The sequence below is a fragment of the Trichosurus vulpecula genome, chromosome 4 (assembly GCF_011100635.1).
Source record: "Trichosurus vulpecula isolate mTriVul1 chromosome 4, mTriVul1.pri, whole genome shotgun sequence".
In the NCBI taxonomy this organism is placed as follows: Eukaryota; Metazoa; Chordata; class Mammalia; order Diprotodontia; family Phalangeridae; genus Trichosurus; species Trichosurus vulpecula.
The window spans coordinates 19,832,062-19,859,399 of NC_050576.1; the positions used below are offsets into that span (position 1 = coordinate 19,832,062).

Genomic DNA, 27,338 nt, shown 5'->3' on the forward strand with positions numbered 1-27,338 from the left:
TCTTGACTTATTAACTCTCTCCAGATTCGGAAAAGTGAAGAGTAGCTGGAAAGAAAAGAAAGTAAGTATGATTATTAATTTGGAAAACTTTTTTGTATGCAACTTAACAGATCTCTATTGTTCTGTGGGCAGTCAAGTACTTTGAAAGCTGTTAAAAGGTTTGGGAGAATCTAGAACTATGATCCTGGGCTTCGAAAGGCCTCCTAAAGGTTTTTTTTTTTGGGGGGGGGGTAGGGGGATTAGTGAAAAAAATAAACAAGTGATAAACACCTTAACAGCTTTTTAAAGGGATTTGTCCTGCAAACTACTTCCAAGACTGGGAATAGGCAGTGCAGTTTTCTATCTCCTTTTGGAAGAGTGAGAAAGGTTTGGCCCTCTTTGGTTCCATGAATAGCACTTGTGTTGCAGCTAATCAAGCAACAGGTTATAGTTATAGAAAAGTAAATGAAGAGAAACACCTGCGTAGAAATTAACTCCATAGCTTGTAAAGCTTTAACAACAGAAAGTACACCCTGGAGTATGGTGGAATTGTAAAGGAAAATTGTGTAGTCTAAGATGAGTTTGACAGATTTGGAAAGAGAAATAAAGGCTGGAGGGAAAATAGGGAAGGTAGATAAGAAGGCTTGGGAACAAAAACTGAGGGATACAGCAATATCAAGGCCAGATGCTCCAAACCCTTCTTGTCCCTGGACAGTTATTCTGAGCCCCCAATGTGCCAGCTTCAGATGGGCAAATGTGACTTGGTGTAAGTAGAGAGAGTGAGAAAGAAAATTTTGTGGATTGATTTGAAAGCCAATACAGAGATCTGTAGAGGGTTAGGCAAAACTTGATAAGCAGTGTGATAATTAAAATCTCTTATTTCCTGTCACTTTTAAAATTCTTGGCAGTATATTACCTGGAAATAGTGAATCCCATAATATGAAATGTTTGGAATAAATAGCCTCTGTGTATAATACAACACTAAATCAATGAAATTATAAATTTAGGTTCTAAATGATACCATTTGGTAAATATATCCAGGTGTAATTGGTCCCATTTTAGATGAAATTTATGATTATGATGGATAGTAGTAGTAGTAGTAGCAGCAGCAGCAGCAGCAGCAGCAGCAGCAGCAGCAGCAGTAGTAGTAGTAGTAGTAGTAGTAGTAGTAGTAGTAGTAGTGGGGGTAGTAGTAATAGTAGTAGTAGATGACTACATGGATCAGGAAACTTGTTAGCTGTGTGATTTTTTTTAGGGTTTTAGAGGTGCTTTTATTCAGGAAGTATCCAACTCATTTGAAAACCAAGGGTTCTGAACAGAGTTCTGATGGACAGTTTACAACCTTTTAAAAAGAAAATTGCTGATGAAGACAGGCAGTTTTAAATAAAGCAATTATTATTCATTGTTGCTATAACACAAATGTTTGACTTTGATTTGCTTAGAGATTTATATTCATTTATTTTAGGCCAATTTTAACAGTTAAAAATTATTAATCACTTTGAAATTGTAAAAATAGCATATTCTCAAATTGTAAATTTTTACTTTTCTGGTTAAGGCTACTTCAGATATAAAAGGTATCAAACTGCCCAAAAACACTTTGGAGCCACTGCTACATAGACAGACAATATGTCCTTTTAAAGGTAGTCTGCACATTGAATTGCTATATGTGATCAAGTACTAATAAAAAATATTATCAAAAGTCAGGCATTGCATTAAGAAAAGAATCCATCTCAAAATGTGAATCATGAGCCTTGACAAGACAGTGATTCAAAGTTTTCAACTCACTTATTTTTTAAGATCCAGGTTTTAATGTAAAAATGTTTGCTAAATGTGATTAATGTTTGACCTACAATTTAAGAAAACGAAGTTTTAAACTTTTGATTATGGTATATGCACTTTATACATTACAATTGTGGTTACTGTTTAGGTTAAAGCAGTAATTCATAAAGACATTAAGCCATTATTAAAAACTAAACTGAAAACTCCACTTTTAGATGAAAATTTGTCATCCAGTTTAGATTAATAAAAAGATTTCAGCACTGAAACTGTTGAGACTTTCAAATAGAGTGCTGAAAAATGCTTCTTAAGACAGTGTTTGTTTAAATAGCCAAACCACTCATTCTGCCGAAGACATTAAAATGTAGAGGATTTTTTTTTTCCTTCTTCTGCATCTCAGCAACAAGAAAGTGAAACCAGATACATCAGGACTACAGGGTGGATGAAGGCATTCATTTTATGGTAAACCTGTTCCTTCACATACAATATGAGCGATAAAGTCAGCTTTTTCTATACAAAACGTATGATGAATGAACCAGGATATTACAATAGATTATCCCAATGATACAAATACAACTCAGACTTCAGTATAAACAAAAACATACAAAGAAAAAAAAGGTACTGTAACAGTATAATTTGTATACCAAGTCAAGGTTTTGGATTTCTAAAATAATTAGAAAAGAAAATGCAGTCCAAATAACCCTACAAAATTAAGTGCATCTCTAAAATGCCAGGCTACCTTTATTCATTCAGGAATAATTACTCATCCATGACCCCTCCCATTCAGGCCTGCTTCCTTTAAAAAAAAAAGAAAAAAGAAAAACATTTTACATAGTGGAATCCTTCTCTAGTTATCTGCCTCCCAGAAACTTTCTTCTAAAAGGAGTCTGGATAATCAGTTTCACTAAATGATACCAATACCAGTCTTTGTTCTCCAGGCAGGGGAAGTTTCGACACAAAACAGCTGGTTGTATCTTCCACAGAAATTACAACCATAAGCTCTTTGCTGCCTAACTAAAACTTGGAATGACTTGCATCTCCAAGTTGGTTGTAAACTGATGCCCCTTACAGTGCTAGAGATTTAGGAACACCACCTGTCAATCCACAGATGTACAAACAGAGCAAAACTCAAGAATAAAAGATTTTTTTAAACCAACAAACAAAATACACCCCAAATATAGTCCATGATATATTTGATTACTGGGATAACCATAGAGTTGCAGACTAAAAAAGCATTTGTGTGTGATTTTTTTAAAGTATATCAGGGAATAATGAATTTATAAAAGGTTCTTGTTTCCAAAGATGTTATTGGGGTCCACATATTCCTTGATAGACTTCAGAATTCCAAAGCCGACATCGGAGATAGTTTCCTTCAGCCACTGCTTCCGCAACTTGCCCACTCCATAATGATGTGACAGGCTTCCTCCATTGGCAAGGATTTCCTCTCTAGCAGCTGCCTCAGTCTGTTCAAAGACAGTCAGAGGGTCACTAATTCCTCTGTAGTTAAAGGCAAAATAGAAGTAGATACATGCACCTGCGTCATACGTCTGCGTCACCCTGCATGTAGAAAGAGGAGCAAACTGGACACCTTTCTCTTTGCACTCTCTTGCTATTCTTTCCTTTACATTTCTACAGAGATCTATAACCCTATCCCAAGGAGCAGAAGTCTCAAAGGATTCTCCCATTACATAGTATTCCAAGCCCAGATCCCAAAGATATGCATTGACCTAAGTCAGCAAATAACCTCTCTGTCCATTGTCTTCTCCAGCTGCCAAACCACCAAATTTGGGAGCTATATCATACACTAGCTTTTCATGCTGAAGAACTTTCTCTCGATCCCCCTCAAAGAGTAATGTAGCTACACTTAGCTGGTTGGGATCAAATCCTTTAAACTTTGTGATGTAAAATTTTTTCAATCCATCCAAAAATGATGTAAAAATAGAGGAAACCTGAGGTTTAAGAGCAAGACCAAACTGAAACTGCATATTGTCCATGAGACGAATGGATGCAGGAGCACATCTCTGTTTTGCAATTTCTCTTAAGCAGGCTACTCCTTGCTCAAAATTAGGGAAGGCTGCTGAGCCATACTTTTGGTATTCAGGGACTGGTCTGATTTTTATCGTAGCTTCTGTAACCACACCAAGAGTTCCTTCAGATCCCAGAATGAAGTGATGGATATCAGGGCCTGCTGACATGCGAGGTACTTGACAGCTTTTTTCTATTACTCCTTTTGGTGTTACCATTTTTATATGAACCACCAGGTCTTCAATATTGCCATAGATGTTTTTTTCATGCCTGATGCTCGAGTTGATACCCATCCTCCCACGGTGCTGAATTCCTGGGAATCTGGTTCATGACCCGTACAATAACCACTTTCTTTAAGCTGTCGCTCCAGCTCTTGTCCTGTTATACCAGCTTCTACATGAGCAGTCAGATTGTTTTCATCAACCCAGAGGATTCGATTCATTTGTGAAGTGTCCAATGAAACAATTGTTCTTTTCTCATCTACAGGACATGCCAGTCCAGATGAAACACTTGTTCCTCCACCAAATGGGATGATACAAAGATTATATTTGCAGGCCAAATCCACAATCTTAACTACATCATCATGACATTTTGGCCATAATACTATATCAGGAATTCGTTGAAACATTCCTTCCCTGAGCAAAAATATCTCATGCAGACAATGACCATGAGCTCTGAATACCCTATCGTCTGCTTCTTGAGAATACAAAATGTTAGTTTCTTTAAGGTCATCAAGAAAATCTTCTTTTACAACAGAAGGAGGTACATCACTAGCATTCAAAGATGCTTTAGAGGTAGTTCTCTGGTCCATATGTACTCCAAGGACATTTTGTAACCATTCTCTAAACACTGGCAAAACCATGCCACTAAGAGGGTACCTTTTTCCAGTCAATTCAATTTGGCCCTTCTTATTAAAGATGAACTTGGAATCATTATATCCCCATCCATTCCACTTCACAAGTCCTTGCCGCTTCTTGGGGATGCTGCTGGACTCGGGAGCCGCGGGCGGAGTCGCTGCCGGTGCTGCTGCCGCAGGGGCCCGGCCTCTGCACTCGCTGAGAACGAGTGCTGCCGGGGCCCGGCCCCGCAGATGGCCCGAGAGGACCCGAAGCCTCCGCCCGGCGCAGTCCCGCTCCCGCTCCGGGAACGAGCCCGTGCTGGAGCCCGCCCCACCAGCCGCCACGGCTGCCGCTGCCTCCACCATGGCTTCCGCCTTGTGCAGCCCCTAGCTGTGTGATTTTAAGCCAACTTACTTCAGTTATGTGACTTGTGTTAAAGAAAACAAAAGAGGGTGTGGCCAAGATGGCTGAATAGAAACAGGGATCTGCTTGAGCTCTTTCTCACCAAACCCCTCAAGATACCTCTAAACATGACTCTAAACAAATTGTAGAATAGCAGAAGCCACAAAATGAGAGAGTAAAACAGATTTCCGGCCCAAGACAATCTGGAAGGCTGACAGGAAGGTTCTGTTGCACTGTGCTGGGAGCAGAGCACAACCCACCCTGGGCCATGCTGGCACAAACTGGACTGAAGCAGGCCTCAGGGCACTCAATCACCGGCAGCTGTCATAGTTTCAAGACTTCTCAACCCCAAGATGCCAAAGACAGTTTCAAAGGTCAGTGGGAAAGGTCTCTCACCTGGGTGAGAGTGGAGTGTCGTCTGGCCCCAGCCCCAGGGCAGTGGCAGCCATTGCCACAGCTTTGGCTGCTTCTGGAGCTCCTGGCCTACAGGCAGTGGGGAAACCAAGTGATGGATTTGGGTTGCAGTCTTAGGTGGCAGTTCTGGGAGGAGGGCTAATGTGGGGAGCTGGTGGGGGCTGTGGAGAGGGAACCCTCCTCAAATTTATAGGGAAGAAAAGAGTGCTTGTGATTGCTCATGGACCAGAGCAGAGGGAAGAAGAGGAATAAACACCTCTCCTTTCATCATACCACTTTGGAGGAACTGAGAATTTAGAGGTGGCTAGAGATATCTCTGAAAACAGCTGCATGAAACCCTTGAAACTTGGGGAAGCACACCTTCCACTTAACAAAGAGCTCAAAAGTTAAATAATTGGCTGGGAAAATGATAAAACAGGGGGAAATGATAAGGCTAAAGATTACTTTCTTGGTGAAAAGATGTTTTCTTCTGTCCTTGATAGCAAGGAAGATCAAAACATACAAACAGAGAAAGACAACAAGGTTAAGATTCCTGCATCCAAAGCCTCCAAGAAAAATATGAAATGGTCCCAGGCCATGGAAGAGCTCAAAAAGGATTTTGAATAGCAAAGAAGATAAGTAGAGGAAAAATTGGGAAGAGAAATGAGAGTGATGTGAAAAAAATCATGAAAAAAGAGTCGACATGTTACTAAAGGAGACTCAAAAAATACTGAAAAAATAACACATTTAAAGATAGACTAACCCAAATGGCAAAAGAGGTCCAAAAAGCCAATGAAGAAAAGAATGCCTTCAAAAGCAGAAGTGGCCAAATGGAAAAGGAGATTGTAGCCAGAATGGACTTTGTTTTCTTTGAATGACTCAGCTTGCCTCATTGAGCTTCCCTGGATGCTGGGGCTTGCTCTTCCGGGGCAGGAGGCCCAGCGACCATGCCAGGGATCAGAGGGCTGCCTGTGTGATGAGTCATGGGGCTGGCTGAGGGAGGTGTGTTAACGTGGTCTACTCTAGGGGAAGGGGCCAAGTCAAGAACCAATTGGCCCTGGTCATTCAGGCAGCACTTGATGGTGTCAGAAACTTTATAAGAGGGGAGAGGACAGCTTGAAGATCCTCCTTTCCTTTTCCGGTTGGAGCCAGAGACGCCTACAGCCGAAGCTGAGCTGCCAGTAGCAGAGCTGACTAGAGGCTAGTGGGTAATCTTCTTACTGTAGAGGGGAAGCATGTATACGATTTTGCCTTATACCATCTCGCTTCTCTATGGCCTCCTGGTTACCCTTGTAAGGCGGACTTATTGGGCCTGGAAGATTTTGATGAAAATATCAAAATGGGGATGCTGGTTTTTGGGCTTGTTATTGTGGAGTGTAAATACATGCTTTAGTTCTCCTGCCTTCTGCCTAGAGAATTCCTTATATCTTGCGGTTCCGGACCTATTAGGCACATATGAGATTCTCTTTGAAATCATAAATTCTGCCTTCCTAATATATTTGGCGATGAGGTGGATGGGATCGCTAGATATAAGATCTCTATTCAGAAACAGAAGAACTACAGAGGAAGAGATGAATATCCCAGGGTGGGAGGATCCATTTTATTCCTCCTTAGCAAAGGAATTGCCTAAAAAAGCCGGACCCTGTGAAAACTGGGAACCAAGGCTACAGAGAGGAGATCCTAAGGATTTGGAAAGGTGTTTACAAGAGGTTGGGATTCAGTCAGGGGCATCACTATCTAGGCAAAGCTGGATAGTGTTATCAGTCTACCAGCTAGTATATGAAAGATTGAGATTAAGTGAAAAAGATGGGGGCACTCCTATCCCACAGCAAGAAGGGGAATCTCAGATAGCAGGAGAACAAATTGCTGCTCAAGAACCCCCTGACTCAGATGAGAACTTTTCTATTAATGTGGCTAGGAGCAACAGGAGGCCAAATAAGCCAAGAGTGCATCCCAACTCAGCCCAGACCAAGCCTGACTGCCTGCTTTGTCCTTGCCATGGTGGCAGGGGAAGCGAGTGGGGGCAAAATGAGACAATGTTAGGGGCTGAGACAGAAAACGCTACTAGGGTTCAGGACATCCCTCGCACAGAGAATGGGAGATGGTTAAATACTCAGACAAGCGTTCGTCCCGTAGAGAGGAGGAGGACAGAAACCCGAGGTGGCAATTTAGTTACGAGGGAATTTCAGGAAGATTTCTCACCACAAGAGGTCACAGATATTTTGAGTAGATTCAGCCAAAGAGTAGGAGAACCATTAATATCTTGGATGGTAAGGCTCAGTGATCAAGGGACCGGTGGAATATTAGTAGATAAGAGGGACTGTATGAGATTCATAGGTATCAGCCATGATCCTCTAGTTCAGCAAGCTTTTAGGGAACATCATCAGCGAGGAGATGATGCTAGCAGGACTACTCTGTTGGCATTAGCTGCTGCGGGATGCAATAAGAGATATACTAATGATTCTATGTGGCCCACTGAGCACAGACCCTGGTATTCACTTAAAGATTGTATCATGAGACTAAAGGAGGAGATAATGAAGACTGCTATTATGACAGGAACTGCAGACAAATATTACAATGATCCCATAGGAATCCCTCACAGGAATTTAATAATTAGGACAGCTCCCCCTGCTTATAAACAACTAATTTTGAATCTGTTACTTGGGGAAGTAGGGACCCATCTTACAGAGGTGATAACTAAGATAATTCATTTACATGACTTAGGAGACTGGGGAAGGGACAGATCTCCTCGAGAGAGAAGGGTGAATAGCCAGCAAACTTGGCACCAAAATGGAGTGACAAGAAAAGAAATGTTCACTGCTCTATTGAGAGCAGGGGTAGGTTTTGAAATGATAGATGGCATTCCAACCAATGAATTGTACAGGATGTACCAAGATAAAGGACTTGATAACAGGAGAGATAGGGAAATGAGAACTGCCCCTGCAAATGCTACAGATGTTGAACCTTCATACCCAAGTGAATCACATGCTAGGGAATACTAGGAAACAGGCCAAGCCCCAGCCCAAATAAGGAAATACGTAAGCTGGATTGCAGACCTCACATTAACTTGACCATATATTGGAAAAATGGGTCAAGTACAGTAACTAGGGCATTGATAGACACTGGGGCCGAGGCCACCCTTATCTGAACAAAGTGACTCCTCCCTTGTATGCTGCTGTTCCAGACACGGTTACTTTAATAGAGAGAATACAAAAACATGAAGGGACTTGGTATGCAGTTACTGATTTGGCCAATGCCTTCTTTAGAATCCCAATAGACCCCAAGCAATGGAACCAGTTTGATTTTACTTGGCAAGGCCGACAGTATACATTTACACGCCTGCCACAAGGATATATTCATAGCCCAACTATTTGCCACAGGATTGTAGCTGAGCATTTGGATGAATTAAAGCTACCTGGTGTACAGCTTACACATTACATAGATGACATCATGATACAGGAAAAGAATATAAAAGAAGTGGAGGAGAGTTTAGCATTATTAATTGACCATATGAAAAGCAAAGGATGGGAAATCAACCCCACAAAGGTTCAGGGGCCAGCTCAAACTGTAAAATTCTTGGGGATACAGTGGAATAGAGGACTGCGAGAAATTCTCCCACAAGCTCGACAAAAAATTCAGGATTTTCCCACCCCTACTAATAAGAAAGAGGCCCAAAAGTTCATAGGGCTATTTGGTTATTGGAGACACTACATCCCACATTTGGGACAGATTTTAAAACCCTTGTATAAAGTCACCAGAAAGAAATATGAATTCGACTGGGGCCTTGAACAAAGTAGAGCTTTTGAGGAAGCAAAGGCTGCTATACAATTAGCTCTGGACTTATGGCCTATGCAAAATGGGCCAGTGGAGTTACAAGTGACTGTACAAGATGACTATGCAAATTGGAGTCTGTGGCAAAAACAACAGAGCCGAAGTGTACCTTTAGGCTTTTGGTCAAGGAAACTGCCCTCATCTGGAGTGCAGTATACACCTTTTGAGAAGCAGCTGTTAGCTGCATATTGGGCTTTAGTAGAAACTGAGCAACTAACCCGGGGTCATGAAGTGATATTTAGGCCTGGAATTGCAATTATGACTTGGGTAATGAGTACCCCAGATTCTCACAGAATTGGACATGCACAAGAGGCGAGCATAATCAAATGGAAGTGGTATATTCAGAATAGGTCCAGAGCAGGCAAAAGTGGAGTTTCTGCTTTACATGAATCGGTGGCGAACATTGGCACTGAGAGAAATGAAAAACCGCTCGAATCTAAGCAACAGATGGTGCCATCCTTAGTGAAATGGAATAATGGGTATGATGGACTAAGTGTAGAACAGAAGAAACACGCTTGGTTTACTGACGGGACAGCAAAATATTTAGGACAGAAGAGACATTGAAAAGCAGTAGCCTATAACCCCTGTACTAGGAGAACTCTGGAAAGTTCTGGGATAGAGGGAAGTAGCCAATATGCTGAACTGATGGCAGTACATCAGGCCATCAGAATGGAGAAGGGTGGACAGTGTCATATATTCACTGATTCATGGCCAAGTAGCTAATGGATTAGCTACTTGGATGCCTATATGGAGGAATCAGAATTGGGAGATTCATGGCAAACAAGTTTGGGGTAAAGAGTTATGGGAAAATATATGGGACATGTCTTTGGTTACGGATTTGTCAGTTTTTCATGTTGATGCTCACGCGACCCTGACCACACCAGAGCGTGAATACAATGCACACGCGGATCAACTAGCAAAGATTGCCACTGAATGTATTGTCCCTACTCCAACTCCAACTGATGACTCAGCCTTAGCAAGATGGGTCCACCAGACTGCCGGCCATTTAGGGGTACAGGCCACCCACCGATGGGCACAGGATCGAGGTATCAGTATCTCTCATGCGTTGTTAAAACAAATAACAGAGGGGTGTTGTATATGTCAATTAGAAAAAGAACGAACTCTTCCTAGGATAGTAACTGGAGAAATAGCAAGGGGAAAAGTTCCGGCCCAAATTTGGCAGATAGATTATATTGGCCCACTACCCTAGGATAAAGGATGTAAATATGTATGTACGTGTGTTGACATCTATTCAGGTGTACTAGTGGCTTGTCCTTATAAGGATGCAACTCAGAAAAACACCTGTAAAACCCTAGATATTGTAAGTTTATACTATGGAACCCCAATGCAGATTCAAAGTGACAATGGTCACATTTCAAGGGCAAAGAAGTGAAAAGATGTTGTGTGTTGAATAATATAGAATGGATATATCATATTCCATATTACCCACAAGTATCTGGGATGATTGAAAGAATGAATGGATTGTTGAAAGAACAGCTGAGAAAATTAAGCTCTAACAATTCATATCGACATTGGAAGGATAATTTGTCTATTGCCTTACATAATTTGAATAATAGGCCCTTAGGGGGGAGTACACCTCTAGCCAGAATGATGACCCCAAATTTGCATACTAGAGAACAGCAAACACATGAGATCCAAAATATTGAATTTTGAACTGTGAGGGAAGATGTCCCCCTACCATGTCCAGGAACACCTGGTTCGGCAGGATATGATTTACATTGTATAGAGAATTTTAGGTTGAATAGGAAAGAGATAAGAAAAACCCCTACTGGAGTATGTATGAGAATCCCCAAGAATCATTTTGGACAGATATTACCTAAACCAGGATTAGCAGCTCAAGGAGTACATGTATTGGCTGGAGTGATAGATTCGAATCATCAAAAAGAAATTGTTGTGACACTCCAGAATTTGGGTGAAAAACCTGTACAATTTGGTAGGAATGATATGATAGTTCAAGTGATTATTGTCCTCTGTGAAAAAATACCCTTTGTGAAAACTGACCCTCCTCCCAAAATAACTATTAGAGGGGCAAAAGGGGCTTGCTGCATTGATAGAATAAAGTTGGGAGCTAAGGTATGGGTAAAACGGAAGCCAGATGATATTCCAAAGGCTGCAGAAGTCATAGCCCATGGGAAGAACAACATTGTAACGGTTGTCTATTCAGGGGAAGATAATTACCAAATCGTGCCCCTGAACCATATATTTTACCGTGAATAGGGCTATAATATTAGATTCACGGACCCCACAGGTATGGCTGATGCTGGTAATTGACACAAGCCACTCAGAGGGAAGGTGACTTTGTGTGATTAACGGATGAAAGCTTGTACATCTGGGCAAAGGCTGGGAGGACAATCCTAGTCTATCTAGGATGCGATCCTCCTGGTTTCCCTTGTAAATCTGGGGAAAGGCTGGGAGGACAATCCTGGTCTCCATCTAGGGTGGGATCTTCTTGGCTTAGTTTCCTCATTGTGTTCCGTTTAAAAAGATACATTTCCCATCTGGGTTTGGCTCTGATATTGGATATCTGCATAACTGAAATTTCAACGAAACTAGAAATGATTTTATTTGAAGGATAATAGCCCATACCTGCCTACTCTTTTTGTTCTCTGTTTTAGTTAACCTTGTCGCTAGTTCTGTCTCCTGCAGGTTTAAGCACCCTGCAGTTTCCGGTGACTGCCTAAGCACGTAGCATTCTTGGAATTCCTGCCAGCTCGCTAAAGAATTGAACTCTGGAATGGGACTCTTTGGGGCAGGGACACCTCTACATCCAATTTCAGCAAGAAGAAGCTATGGAAAATGAGACCTTCACCCATTACCCCGAGATTTTGAGCCCCAATTGTTTGAGGGGGGGAATGATGATAGTGTTCTGTGTACTTATTTTGTGTTATCCTTGCTATATTGTTTTATTGTTATGATATTATTGATCCTATGTAATGGATACGAAGATCTAGGGGTGGACATTTGAATCATTAATAATTATTTTGGGATGATTGCTTGAAGATATTATCTGGCTGGGATCTAGGGGTGGATCACATTTGAATCATAAACCAATATTTGGGAATGTCACTGAATGATATGTTTTGCTTTATTGTGAATGATATGTTTTAGTTTCCTGCATAATTGGATCACAATATTCTAGGATATATAATTTAATTTGAATTATGATTGGATTGTGCATCCTAGAACATTGTGAGGGGTGGAGTGTAGCCAGAATGGACTTTGTTTTCTTTGAATGACTCAGCTTGCCTCGTTGAGCTTCCCTGGATGCTGGGGCTTGCTCTTCCGGGGCAGGAGGCCCAGCGACCATGCCAGGGATCAGAGAGCTTCCTGTGTGATGAGTCGTGGGGCTGGCTGAGGGAGGTGTGTTAACATGGTCTACGCTAGGGGGAGGGGCCAAGTCAAGAACCAATTGGCCCTGGTCGTTCAGGCGGCGCTTGATGATGTCAAAAACTCTATAAGAGGGGAGAGGACAGCTTGAAGATCCTCCTTTCCTTTTCCGGTTGGAGCCAGAGACGCCTGCAGCCGAGGCTGAACTGCCAGTAGCAGAGCTGACTAGAGGCTAGTGGGTAATCTTCTTACTGTAGAGGGGAAGCATGTATACGATTTTGCCTTATACCATCTCGCTTCTCTATGGCCTCCTGGTTACCCTTGTAAGGCGGACTTATTGGGCCTGGAAGATTTTGATGAAAATATCAAAATGGGGACGCTGGTTTTTGGGCTTGTTATTGTGGAGTGTAAATACATGCTTTAGTTCTCCTGCCTTCTGCCTAGAGAATTCCTTATATCTTGCAGTTCTGGACCTATTAGGCACATATGAGATTCTCTTTGAAATCATAAATTCTGCCTTCCTAATATAGAGGTGCAAAAGAGCACTGAAGAAAATAATTCCATGAAACTTAGAATGAGCAAATGGAAGGTAATGACTTTATGAGAAATCGAACAATTATAAAACAAAACCAAAAGAATGAAAAAATAGAGGACAATGTGAAATATCTCATTGGAAAAACAACTGAGCTGGACAATGAATGCAAGAGAAATAATTTAAAATTTATTAGTCTACCTGAAAAGTATGATGAAAAAGAGAGCCTAGACATCATCTTTCATGGAATTTTCAAGGAAAACTATCCTGATATTCTAGAACCAGAGGGTAAAATAGAAATGGAAAGAATCCACTGATCACCTTCTGAAAGGGATCCCAAAATGAAAACTCCTAGAGCCAAATTCCAGAGTTCCTAGTTCAAGGAGAAAATATTACAAGCAGCCAGGAAGAAACAATTCAAGTGTTGTGGAAACATAATCAGGATAAAACTAGATTTAACAGCTTTTACACTAAGAGATCAGAGAGATTCAGATATGATATTGCAGAGGTCAGAGGATGCAGGATTAAAACCAACAATCACCTGCCCAGCCAAAGTGAATATAATACTTAAGGGGAAAAATGGAATTTCAGTGAAATAGAGGACTTCCTAGCATTCTTGTTAAAAAGAACAGAGCTGAATAGAAAATTGGACTTTCAAACATAAGAATCAAGAGAAACATGGAAAGGTAAACAGGAAAGAGAAGCCATGAGGGACTTATAAAAGTTGTACTATTTACATTCCTACATGGAAAGATGATATTTGTAACTCATGAGACCTTTCTCAGTATTAGGGCAGTTAGAGTATATATATATATATATATGTATGTATGTATGTATGTGTATGTGTATGTATATGTATATGTATATATGTGTATATATACATATATACACACATATATACATATATACGCATACATGCATGTATATATTTATATATACATATATACACATACACATATGCATACATGTATGTATAAGTATATATATCTACATGCATGTATGTATATATGCATGCATGTATTTGTGTATGTATGTGTGTGTGTATTGATATATGTATAGCTTTATGCGGGGATTTATATATGTGTGTACATATACATATATGCATACACACACATTTACACAGAGGGCACAGAGTGAGCTGAATGCGAAGGGATGATACCTAAAAAAAAAAAACTAAGTGCTGAGAGGAATTTACTGGGAGAAAGAGAAAGGGAGAGGTAGAATGTAGTAAATCACTTCATATAAAAGAGGAAAGAAAGAGCTTTTACAATGGAGGGGAAGAGGGGGGAGGTGAAAGGGAATAAGAGAGGAGCCATACTCTCATTGGATTTGGCTTAAGGAGAGAATAACACACATTCACTTGGGTATGGATATCTACCTTACCTTGCAGGAAAGCAGGGAAGAAGGGAATAAGAGAGGGGGAATAATAGAAGGGCAGCATATTGGAGGAAAGGGTAATTTGTGGGGGGACAGGTCAAGGGAGAGAATGGAAAAAATGGAGGGAAGCACAAGTAGAGAGAAATATGGTTAGTCTTTCACAACATGACTGTTATGGAAGTGTTTTGCATGGCTACACATATATGACCTGTATCAACGCCTTGCTTTCTCAAAGAGGGCATATGGGGAGGGAGGAAAGGAGAGAATACGGAACTCAAAGCTTTAAAAATGAATGTTAAAAAATTATTTTTGCATGCAACTGGGAAATAAGATGTACCAGCAATAGGGTATAGAAATCTATCTTGCCCTACAGGAAAATAGATGGGAGGGAATGGGAGAAGGGGGACGATAGAAGGGAGGGTAGATTGGGGAAAGGGGTGGTCAAGGTGCACACTGTCCTAGGGTAGGGGGAGGGGAGACTTGGGGAGAAAATTTGGAATTGATAATCTCGTGGAAGTGAATGTTGAAAACTGAAAATAGATAAATTATATTTTTAAAATGTAAAACAAATAAAAGTGCCTTACATTAATTGGACAATTCATTGTATTAGGAATTGTTAGAGAAGTTTACTCTTCTTTCATCTCTTTGGGTTATGGATTTAATTGTTAAAAGACTGGTGTAAATATGTTATAAATCCTTTTTAGCAAAATAAGTTGTGATTATATAAGTTGGCATATCAAGGAACCCCTTAAAGTGTCCTGATCTGTGAAAGGTAAAGTCCTGAAATCCTAGACCTACTGTGACTTTAAAGCAACATGGAATGTTTGCATTTGTGGCAGTTTGACAACTGAGTTAGGATTTCAGTATTTTCAGATTTCATCTTTTCATCATTTCATCATTTCAGAATCTAGCCCCATGCTTAAGTGAAAATGATTTGATATTAGTTAAGGCCTAGAAATTGCAAAGGAAAACATTCCCATTCCTATTAAACAATTGGCCTATACTGTCTTAATAAAGGGGTTTTTTTTAGCTCTAGTTTCCAAGTAAAGTTAGATAACCAACTGGTTAGTCATGTCCAATCACCTTTCAGGAAAATCTGTAGAAAGCCTATAACAAAAATCCAACACTATGTCAGTACTGGATATGGTAAAAAAAATGGTTGTTATGATCTGTGACTATTATATAGGGACTAAAATATTTCCTTATATTGTTCAAATCAAGAAGTTTTAAAAATGAACTCCTATGAAAATTCAAAGGGAAATTGGTCATGCCCTATCAGCATTAGATCAACTACCTTCAGTTTTTTTGTTTATTTGTTTTTTGCCTGGGCCAGAACTAGGCATTCAATTAGAATCTTAAAATATTTTAGCCCAGAACACTTTAAGCTAACCTAGTCATAATAGGTATGAAATCAGATTGTTTGTAAAACTTTTAAGTACATGTCTATATTGGGAGACATTATGTGGGCGTTTGTGATATGCAGCTTGAAATTCCTGGGGCATGGGAATTGGAAACCGAATACTTAGGACAGCTCCTTATCTGGAAAGTCTTAGATGGGAAAAAGAGGCAGGGGATTAAGAATTGATCCTTTGCTTAAGGAAATAGGAGAAAGGGCTATAGGGAGCTGTGGATTGTCACCATGTGTCTTTAAAAGCAATCAGTTTATGGATAATAATGGGCTCTCTCTTTTGAAGTGCTAACAATAGATGGGCCTTGGATAAATTGAGATTTAAATGTTATAAATCTTGATTTGATTTGGTCCAAAAATCTGTCTTGAAGGAAATCAGAATGTGTTCTGAGTGTGTTCTCCTATCAGAATAATTATGGTAAATCAGAACTTAATCTAAGCTACATTGGATATTTGGTAATAAGAAATTTATTAGCTGTGTGACCTCAAGGAAGTTACTTTGTGTCTGTTTACTTCAGTTAACCGTTCTGTATGAGGATAAACATAGGACCCCCTCCGAGGATTGTTGTGAGGATCACACAATTGTGAAGTGCTTAATGCAGTGTCTGATATAGGGCTAGGGCTTTATAAATTTTATCTTTTGTTATTATTTCTTTAATTAGATGAAATTGCTTCATACTTGACAACTCTATGTGGTATGTCAGAAGTGATTAGTATACGGTACCAATGGTGATGAGATGAATGATTTTCTGTGTAAAGCAATTTGGGAACACATCAGTTAAATTGAGGTCGCCTGATTGGTAATGGATTTTTTTCAAGTTTCAAATACATATTATTTTATGTTTATGACATTGTGATGTTTCTAAATTTTCTTATTGTTAAATTTGGTAAACTATTATGAGATGCTTTTAGAAAAGCAACTTCTCTTATAATCTAGATGTTGTTAGATCATGAATTATACTATTGAAAGAAGGTAAACGAAAAAATAAAGGTTAAAAAGTCATCATTTTTTCAGCCCTGCAACCATGTATTGTAATATTCTCAAACATTGTAATTTGATAATTATAAACTTCCAGGTTTGTCTATATTTAAGAGCACGTTTTACCTAAAATTACTTAGCTACCATTTATGAAAATTGTCAGATCATTTGTGAATGATTAAAGTTTATCATGATAAGGTTAATTTAATTGGGTGTATTTGGCATGGCTTTACTTAGAAAATGGAATCTTCTCCCCATCACAAACACTTTTTGTTGAGGAGGGGTGATAATTAGGGACTTGTGGTCAGTAGGAATTTATTTATGGTACTTTTGAGGTGTATTTATGTTACTCAAGACACTTCACACTTACTTGGTATTTCATTTAAGGTTGAAAAAGAGACAAATTGCTGTAAGCTTAGATGTTTCCAAGTAATTTACTTCTTGAAACTCTAGTGATTTTCTTTTTATATCAGGATAAATCTTAAGCTGTTTTTGAGATAGAAATATTTTAGAAATATTTTTAGAAACTAATGTTTCAGTAAAAATGATTTGTGATTCTTAGAAAGCCTGATAAATTTTGTTTATTAGCTAATTTGTTGCAACAACTTAATAGTATTTATAACGATTGTGCCGAGGTTTGTTGTGTCATTGGGCCAACCCTACATCGGCACTTCAATAAAAACTTTAGTAGTCAGGAGGTGACATCTGAGATCTAAGGCAGTGGATGTCTGTCCCTTAGAGTAAGGTTACCTTGAAAAGGCACAATTTTATCTCTCTTAATTCATTTTCATTACACTCTTTTTCTTTCATTTCTCATACAAGATATCTTCTCACCTGATTGCTTTTGTGGGATGTGGAAAAACTGGGGTGCTAATCGACTGTTGGTAGAGTTGTGAACTGATCCAACCATTTCGGAGAGCAATTTGAAACTATGCCTACAATGCTATAAAACTATGCATACCCTTTGATCGGGAAGTACCACTGCATACTTTATATCCCAAAGACATTAAAAAGGTGGGGTGGGCAAGGAACTATCTTTGAAAAATGTTTATGGCAGCTCTTTTTGTGGTGCCTAAGAATTGGGAATGGAAGTGATGCCCATCAAATGGGCAATGACTAAACAAGATGTAGTGTATGATTGTGATTGAATATTATTGTGCTATAAGAAATGACCAACAGGATGATTTCAGAAAAAAACAGGAAAACTTACGTGAACTGATGTAAAGTAAAGTGAGCAGAACCAGAAGAACTTTGTACACTGCAACAGCAAGGTTTTATGATAAAGAATCATGAATCATGTAGCTGCTCTCAGCAAAACAGTGATCCAAGATAATCCCTTAGGACTAATGATGAAGTATACTATATGCCTCCAGAGAAAGAACTGATATTGTCTAAATACAGACTGAAACACGCTATTTTTCACTTTCTCACTTTATTCTTATTTTCATAATTTGAGTTTTCTTTTACAAAAGGACCTATATGGAAATGTTTTACATGATTCTACACATACAATGTATATTAAAATACCACATCAGGGAGGGAAAAGGGGTAGGGAGATATAGAATTTGGGACCCATATATTTTAAATGTTAAAAATTGTTTTAACATATGATTGGGAGAAATAAAATTATATATATGCATATATATGTATATACACACATATATAATTTTCAGGAAAAAAATCCCCTTTTAATAGGGGTTATCCATTAGAACATGACTAGAAACTGAAAATGTTTCATTATAAACAGTTTCTTTAATAATCATTGTATTGCAATTGAATAATCTATGTATTTATTTATTCCATCTCAATCGCTTTTATTATAATTGTAGTTAATATGCCAACTGTTAAGAAATTCGTTCTTTTATTAAAAGTCATCTTAAAGAAAACTTTCTGTTTTTAATTACTCAGCAGAATCTCATACTCCAAATGGGGAAATAAATAATGCCAAGTATAAAAAATGGATTCAGAGTTTTCTAATTTTTCAGTTTGTATTAGAGTGTCTTGGATATATAAATATAAAAATTGGCTAACCTAAAATGTAAATTCTCTAGTCTAAAAGACTCATCAATTTGATTTTCTTCTTAGTAGACACATCAGGTTTGAGCTAACTTTAACTATTTGATTTAGTTATTGGCATAGTAAATTTAAAATTGTGCTATGACCAATTTTTAAAGAGATTTTTAACAGAAAAAGTGGATCTCTACAAGTAACTTGAACCAGAGAAGCCAGTCAGCTGGAAACTGCTCTGAGACGCCACCCAGCCCAGAGAGCTGTATCAGGAGATGTTACTGGAGAGCTGGATAGCTGTATGGGATTAGACGTCTAAGCCTTAAAATAGGATGGATCTGTGCAATTGACATTTTCCCCCATGTGCCTTTTATTGAGGTCTGCTTACGAAAGGGAACTGCCCTCAATAGGTCATGTAAATGCATGTGTCAATCTCTCTCCCTTTTCCCTGCACTTTCTTTCCCCTCATAAGAACCATAGCTTAAAAAACAAAACAAAACACCTCAATGAAGTGTCAGTCATATCAGTTAGTGATTCTGAAGAGACAGCATCTCACAATGAAATCAAAGGAGGAATGAGAGAAATACTTATTGATAACAATTACTAATATGAGAGATCCAGGTCTGGGGAGAGATGAATCTCTTTTGTCTAAGAGTGACATAATCAAAGTCACTTCCCCCAAATCTCATCATAGTATTCATTCTCTCATTAATTGTTCATCAGTATGAGTTGATTTCCACCTGTTAGGAGCACTCACTCTTCCAAGGGCATTTAAACATCCAGTAGCCCTCAAGGTTCATCTTTGGTTCATGAGAGGAAGCCACTGACCTCAATCTATTAATTATTTGCTAGTCATCATCAATAAATCTATTATTAATTAGCCAGAAACTATGTCTCTCAGATACCTTTGGCCACAAAAGGAAAGTTGGAAATAGGACATGGTTGAGAGGAAAGGAAGATGTTAGGTTTTATTGCTGAAATATTGAGTTTCAATTGCATGACAAACATCCAGTTTGAGATGTTCAACAGATAATTAGTGATCCAGGGCTAAAGTTCAGTGAAAAATGAAAATAAGTTCCTAGATAGACAGGTGAGTCATTTGTACAGATAAGATAACTAAGCTCATGAGTGATGATGTTTGCCTACAGAAACTGTAGAGACTTGAGAGACCAATTCAAAATCTTGGGTAATACCCAAGGTCAGGGAGTATGATAAAGATGGAGACTTAATACACATCATTCCTCTTCAACTATGTAGTGCTAGAGAGCACAGAGCCTGAAGTCAGGAAAGCCTGATTGAGTATAAACTTGTCTTCAAAAACCTATTCGATGTGCGACCATAGGCAAATCCCTTAAGTGCTGCCTACCTCAGTTTCCCCAACTGTAAAATTAAGGATAACTATAGTATCTACCTTATAAAGATATTATGAGGATCAAGTGAAATCCTATGTGCAAAATGTTTAATAATTTAAAGAGGGAATGCACTCAAAATAAGAGGGGTTGCAGAAGGCTTCCTGTAGAAGGTGGGATTTTAATTGGGACTTCAAGGAAACCTGGGAGATAAGCAATCTGAGGAGAGGAGGAAAAGTGTTTCAGGCATAGGGTCCAAATGCCTGTAGCCCACTGATGGAGTGGCTTGTTCATGTAACAAGCAGGGAATCATTGTCACTGGATCAAAGAGTACATGGGCAAGAAATGACACATAAGAACATTGGAAAGTTAGGAGGGGCTAGGGTTATGATGGACTTTGCATGCTAAACAGAGTATTTTGTATTTGATTCTGGAGGCAATAGGGAGTCATTAAAGTTTATTGAGTAGGGAGTAATATAGTCAGTGCTAAGGACTTTATTGTCACCTCATCTGATCCTCAAAATACCCTGAGATGAAGGTGCTATTATCATCTCCATCTTACAAATTAGGAAAGTGAGGCAACTAGAAATTAAGTCACTTGCCAAGGTGACACACAGCTAGTGTCTGAGCCAACTTTGAACTTGGGCCTTCCTGACCTCAAGCCTAGAGTTCTATCCATTGCACCATCTAGATGCCCCATGTAACAACTGAGTAGAAGATGGACTGGATTGGGGAAAGATTCACAGTTAACATTTATATGGTGCTTTAGGAGGATTGCAAAGTGCTTTGGAAGTGAATTCATCTGATCTTCACAAGAACCTCAGGAGGTAGGTGCTATTATTTTCCCCTTTTACAGATGAGGAAACTAAGGCAGACAAAGATTGAGTGATTTTTCCAGGGACTCTGTATCTGAGGCAAGATATAAACCCAGATTTTCTTGAGTTCATGCCTAGCACTTACTCTACCATGCCATCTCACTACTGACCAACCAGCAAGCTATTCCTCATTAATGTGAGGGGCTGTGTGCCTGTGCCAGGGTGATGACAATGTCAGAGGAGAGAAGGGCATACACGTAAGAGATGTTATGAAGATAAAATTGACAATCCTTGGGTACAGATTGGATATGGGAGTGAGAGTGTGTGAGCAGTTAAGGAAGATGCCAAGGGAGACAACCTAGGGGATTTTGATGGTGGCACCCTCAGAAGTAACATGGAAATTAGAGAGAGGAAAGAGTTTGGGGAAAAACATAGCAGATGCCATTTTGCACAGGTTGAATCTAAGATGTTGAGGTGTCATTCAGTATGATATCTCTGTAAGGCATTTGGAGATATGGGACTAGAAGTCAATTAATGGATCAATAAATCTATGGGATCCAAGGAGATCAACAAGTAAAATACTCTAGAGAGAAAAGAGAAGAGGACTCAGGACAGGAGTGGCTGCCTATCCCTGGGCAAGTCACTTAAACATTTGTGTCTTTGTTGGCTCTCTATGGTTATGATCTGCAGATCAGGTCCTAATCTGCTTTTACGTACAGAGAGTTTCCTATGACAATGAAATCACAGCTCTAGTCCGAAAAGTGTGCAACCATGTGACAGGTTCACATGTATACTTAGAAATGGAGCTGTTAATTTTGTATCCCTGCCCCAGCTTACTTCCAAATCCATTAAGAAGAAGTCAGGACATTCCCTGGACTCGTATGCATATATTACTGAGTGACAGTGGAAAAACTCAATTGAATATTGGTATGGGAATGAGAGAATAATAGTGAGTGTGATTGGGTAGATGTTGAGTGTCGTTAGTAGAAGTGGTCTAAAAGTATTTTGTGGGCAGAGGATGGATGAGTCTGGACATTGATCCCTGGGCTATTGGCTTGTTTACCCATAGAGTGAGCTTTGACTTAGAATAGGTGGAGAGGGCAAATAATTAAAGTGGGGAAAACTCAGAGTTCCCAGTGAGATTATATGAGTATTGGATGTTAGTGTCCTCTTCTTCAGTGACTCAAAATTTGGGGGATAATGAAGAAAGAGCTCTGACAGAGTCTATCTGGATGGTATAATTCTGAGTCCGTATAGAAATGGTAAAATCCAGGTGAAATGATGGAGGTTAGGATGAATATGCATGCACTCACAACACCATACATAATATTACCAAGTGCAGCCACCTGGGTATAAGCATTGGTTGATACATTCTCAATTCTGTTCTTTATTCCTAACATCTTGGAGTATTCCATTGCCAAAAAGTTTGGGGGAGTTACTTTCAGGTTCTGTGAGTAAGAAGGCTCTGAAAGGCCACATAATAGGCAGCTAAGATTTTGTTGTACATTCTTCATTGCTTTATGTATCTTTCATGTTAGTTTTCCGCTCCTGGTGATCACAGTTTCTAGAGTTATAGAATCATTGATCATTGACCTAGAAGATGCCTTGGAGAAATTTCTTTCAACTCCCTCACTTTATAGATGAAGGTGGAGGTAAAAATAGGTTAATTTAGTTGGTGTGTGCCCATGGGCAAGTCACATATCTCAAATCATAAGTGAGAGCTACTGCAGTGTCCATATCAACAATAAATCAGAGAATATTGATGTAGAAATAAAGGCAACTGAGAAGCCATCTACTCAGACTTCTTCATATTCTACATAAGGAAACTGAGTAAAACATGGTTAAATGATTTGCCCAGGGTCATACAGCTGATAAATGTCTGAGGCCAGATTTAAACTCAAGAAGAAGTCTTCCTGATTCCAGGCCTGTCACTCTCTCCACTGTGTCGCTTGGGTTACACAGCTATTAAGTGTTAGAGGCAAAAGTTGAAAGAAAATTTGGGTTTAAATATCGCTTCAAATTTTGCTATGTAATTTTTCTGTGCCTCAGTTTCCTTATTTGTTGAAAAAGGAAGTTGGACTAAATGTTTTCTAAGATAGCTTCTAGTTCTAAATCTGATCCTCAAAGCAGCTTTGCAAATAACTTCATTGCTAGGAAGAAATTTGCCTTTGTAAGAATGTGGTAATTACAGCTGCAGGAAAAGAGAGTTTTGCAGAAAAGTAAGGAAGCAGCACATTCCAACTGGATTAAAGTATATTTCAAGAGAGGCTGTGTCTATGTTGGCACTGCTTCTAGCTGCTTTATGGAAGACAAGGAATGATTCTGTGCAAGAACTTCCATGGTTCATCACTAGCAGTTTTAATAGCCTAATGTGCTCTATAGATATCCTGTCAAGGTAGGATAATTACAGAAGAGACAGACACACAAGTAGCAAACTGCCACTTTTTCCCAACCAGGTTGTCCATTGTTCAGAAAAAAAAATAGCCTTCACTCTTGTTTCCTGCTGCTTCAGACCTAGTCCATTCACATGAAATTCTTCCAACCTCCTGAAGGTGAGGATGGATTGTAGTGGGGAGAGATTGGAAGCAGGCAGACCAACCAGCAGGCCATCACAATAATCCATGTGAGACATGGCAAGGGCATACACCAGGGTGGTAGCACGGTCAGAAGACAGAAGAGGGCACATTTGAGAGATGTTGCAAAGGTGAAGTCAACAATCTTTGGCACTATGTTGGATGTAGAGCAGGACAGATAGAGAGGAATCCAGGATGGCTCCTAGGTGATGGGCTTTGATGTCAATAAGGAAATTAGGAGGTGTGGAAGGGTTTAAGGAGAAAGATAATGAGTTCAGTTTAAGATGTCTACCGTACATCTAGTTTGACATTACTAAAAGGTGATTTGAGATTCAAGATGGTAGGTCAGCAGGGAGATTAGTGCAGTATAGGCAGATTTGATAAATGTCAGCTGAGGGATGATGACTAAATCCATGGGATCAGATGAGTACACCAAGTGAAGTAATATAGAGGGAGAAGAGAAGAGGGCCAAGAACAGAATCCTGAGGGACAACCATGGTTAGAGGGCATGATTTGGAGGAGGATCCAACACATGAGATAGGAGAGTGGTCAGAGAAATTGGAAGAAATCCAGAAGAGAGGGGTGTTCTAAAAACCTAGAGAGAGGAGAGTATCAAGGAAGAGAGAGTGATCCACAGATTCAAAGGCTCAAGAGAGGTCAATGAGAATAAAGATTAAGAAAAGGCCATTGGATTTGGCAACTAGGAGATCATAAGTAACTTGGAGAGAGCAATTTAGGGGGAAAGATGAGATTAGAAGCTGGATTATAAGGGGTTAAGAAGAGAGTTAGAGGAGGAAAAGTGGAAGAGACTATTGTAGACAGCCTTTTTGAGGGTTTGGCTACACAAGGCAGAAGAGATATGGGATGATAGTGGGGTAGGGGGATCACGAGAGTTGTTTGAGGATGGAGGATATATGACATGCTTGTGGACAGAAAGAAAGAGCAATGAAAAAGAGGGAGAGAGATGGAAAATAAGTGAGACAGTGGGGGCAATATTCTGCGGGAGACGGGATGGAATGGGACTGTGGTACTGCAAAAATCAGTTATCGCTAAGGAGACCCCTGAGAAACCCAGTTTGCATAATTAAGAATGGACTTAGACCTTGTGGCATTTAGCAGATATCCCTGGATCTCCGTGACTCCACCAAGCAATGTCAATAAGATTATCCCACTTAAGGATAACCTGTCAGAATCTTTTGATCAGTCAGGACCTTTATTCCTGTTCCCCCCACCCTGTGACCTGGCCTGTAAGTTTGAAGAGATAATTAACCTCTGTACCCCATATTTTCTATATAAGCCCCACCTCCACCCCAACTCGGGGCCATTTTGATTTGGGCGAACCCCTGAATGGTCACCGGCTAATAAATTCTCCATTTAAAACTTATACTCTCTGGCGTGTCTCACTTGCTTCTGGTACAACAGAACCTCTTGAACAAGTAGAGGAGTCAGCCTTGGCTAGGATTAAGGCCACTTTATCCATGTGAAACAGGAGCAAGTGCACAATTTCCTTATCTGTAAAATGGGAATACTAATAACACCTATCTCATCATTTGTTGTGAGGATGAAATGTGATAATATATGTTAAGCACTCTGTCAACCTTAAAGCACCATATGAATGTGAGCCATTGATAAGTGCTTGTGGATTGATTCATTGACAGATGGACTGATGAAGTCAAAGGAGTCACAAGAAAACAAAATCTCCCAGCTGAAAGCAACCTCAGGGCATCTAGTTGGCCATACCCAAGTCTGAATCCCATCTTCTAGAGAAAGCTTTTCCCAACCCTTCTTAATTCTAGTGCCTCCCTCTGTTAATGAAGCCCTATTTATCGTACTGATAGCTTGATATCCTATAGGATAAATAGGGCTTCATTAATTCACTAGCCTGCATATTTTCTCTCCTGTTAGATTGAAAGCTCTTTGAAGGCAGGGAGTGTCCACCCCCTTTTGTATCCCCAGCACTTAGGCCAGTCCTTGGCACATAGTAGGAATATGATAAATGCCTATTAATTGATTGAGGAATGGCACTAGTGCACTCCTGTGGAATGGTGGTCCTGTCTCTACCTGAAGAACTCAAATGAGAAGGAATCCATCACTCTGAGAAGTATGCAGTCCAGAAACATTTATTAAGTGTCCACTATGTGCCAGGTAACACAAATGCAGTTACAAGGAAAGATTCACAATTTAGTGGAAGAAGAAAGCCCATTAAGAAGAGCTGAAAGACAGATGCGAGATCAAGCAGAAGAAGGGAAGGGACAAACAGGAAGTCCACAGTTAGATGGGAAATGATGACGTGGTTATCCTGGGCCCCCTCCTTAAATGGAGGATCTAGGAGGATTCCTTGATGTCCCCCCTCAACCTCCAATCAGAGGGAGAGAGGTTCCCCAGGGCAGGGTTACTGTGGAGGTGTGAGTTTCAGAGAAGCAATCCCTTTCACTTTTGGACAGCTCTCGTTATTAATTTGGGTCCCCCTCCCACTTGTATCAAGCCTAAATACCACACTGTTCCTAATTCTGCCCTTTGCAACAACCAGGACAAAGGTTATCCCTCTTCCAGATGGCAACCCTTCAAAGAAATGTAGACAGTTCCATGCACAACCCTCTCTCCCTCAATACCCACCCTCTCCTACAGGCTAAGCATCCCCAAGTCCTGCAACTGCTTCTCCTATAGCATGATCCCAAACGTTGTTTTTATTTGGAGATAGGTTGGTGCAGTGGAAAGATCACTGAGTTTGAGGTCAGAGACTCTGGGTTCTAATAACTTATCTGATGCTACCGAGGCGACCCTGGGCCAGTCATTCCCCTCTCTGGACTTCAGTTCTTCACTTGTAAAATAAGAGGTTTGGCCTGGAGAACCACTAGCACCCCTTGTAGTTCTTTGTTTGTATTGTGTGATAATTTTATTTAGATTCCATGCATGTATTTTCCTTTGTTGCCCCAAGGTTGAGATCCATTCTTTCTGGAAACTCCAGCTTCTCACAGACTGCCTCCTTTACAGGTAGGTATTGTGATATTTCATTAAGTTCTGTAAAGAGGACTGGAGGAACATGCATTAAATTTGCTATTTTGCTCTCTCTTGAAGGGTATCCTCTTAACATATAATTCTTCTCAGCCTCAGTCATTCATCCTGATGAGCACACCATCAATTCTTAAGAAAAATCTCAACAGCAGGAAAAACCTAGAAGGCATCCCTCTGATTTTCACTCTTAATCTTGAAACTCCATGATCATGAAGTTCATCTTCAAACAACAGAACTTCCTCAAGATTTAATCTCTTCCCTGGCTTTCAACTTCTCCGCATCTATATGATCTGTCATAGGCATAGCCTTTAACTTAAGTGCTTCACCAAGCAATGTTCCTTTGTAATCTGTTGTATAGGTTCAACCACGCGGTTTAATAATCTCTTTGGAGTGTTCACCCTCCATTCTGCTCTCTTGCCACTCTTCAGCACCTGGTACTCTCAAGCACTCTCTGGTAGTTGTTTACACATTTTAAAGCATCAGTCACATTGAACTGAATTCCAAAGCCAGAAACATGTTGGATTCTTAAAACTCTGTCTCCGAACATCATTTCAGGAGGAGATGGCATGTGTAGCTCATCAGCTAATTTCTCCACATCCGCTGACTTCATGATACAAATCTTGGCCACCTTCAGCTTCCATGGCCCGAAGGAGAAGTCCTGGCGACTGCTCTGGAAGCCGTGCATCATCAT

At 39.8% G+C, this 27,338-nt stretch overlaps 1 protein-coding gene and 1 pseudogene across 1 annotated transcript; both read right to left on the reverse strand.

The window, feature by feature from the left end:
* Positions 1 to 2,977: 2,977 nt before the first annotated feature.
* On the reverse strand, positions 2,978 to 4,993 carry LOC118846145 (alkyldihydroxyacetonephosphate synthase, peroxisomal-like). The gene is given in 2 exon segments (XM_036754385.1): positions 2,978 to 4,045; positions 4,048 to 4,993. Coding segments are annotated over 2 exon segments (1,950 nt in total). The 5' UTR covers positions 4,985 to 4,993; the 3' UTR covers positions 2,978 to 3,032.
* Positions 4,994 to 26,528: 21,535 nt separating this feature from the next.
* On the reverse strand, positions 26,529 to 27,338 carry LOC118846147 (annotated as a pseudogene).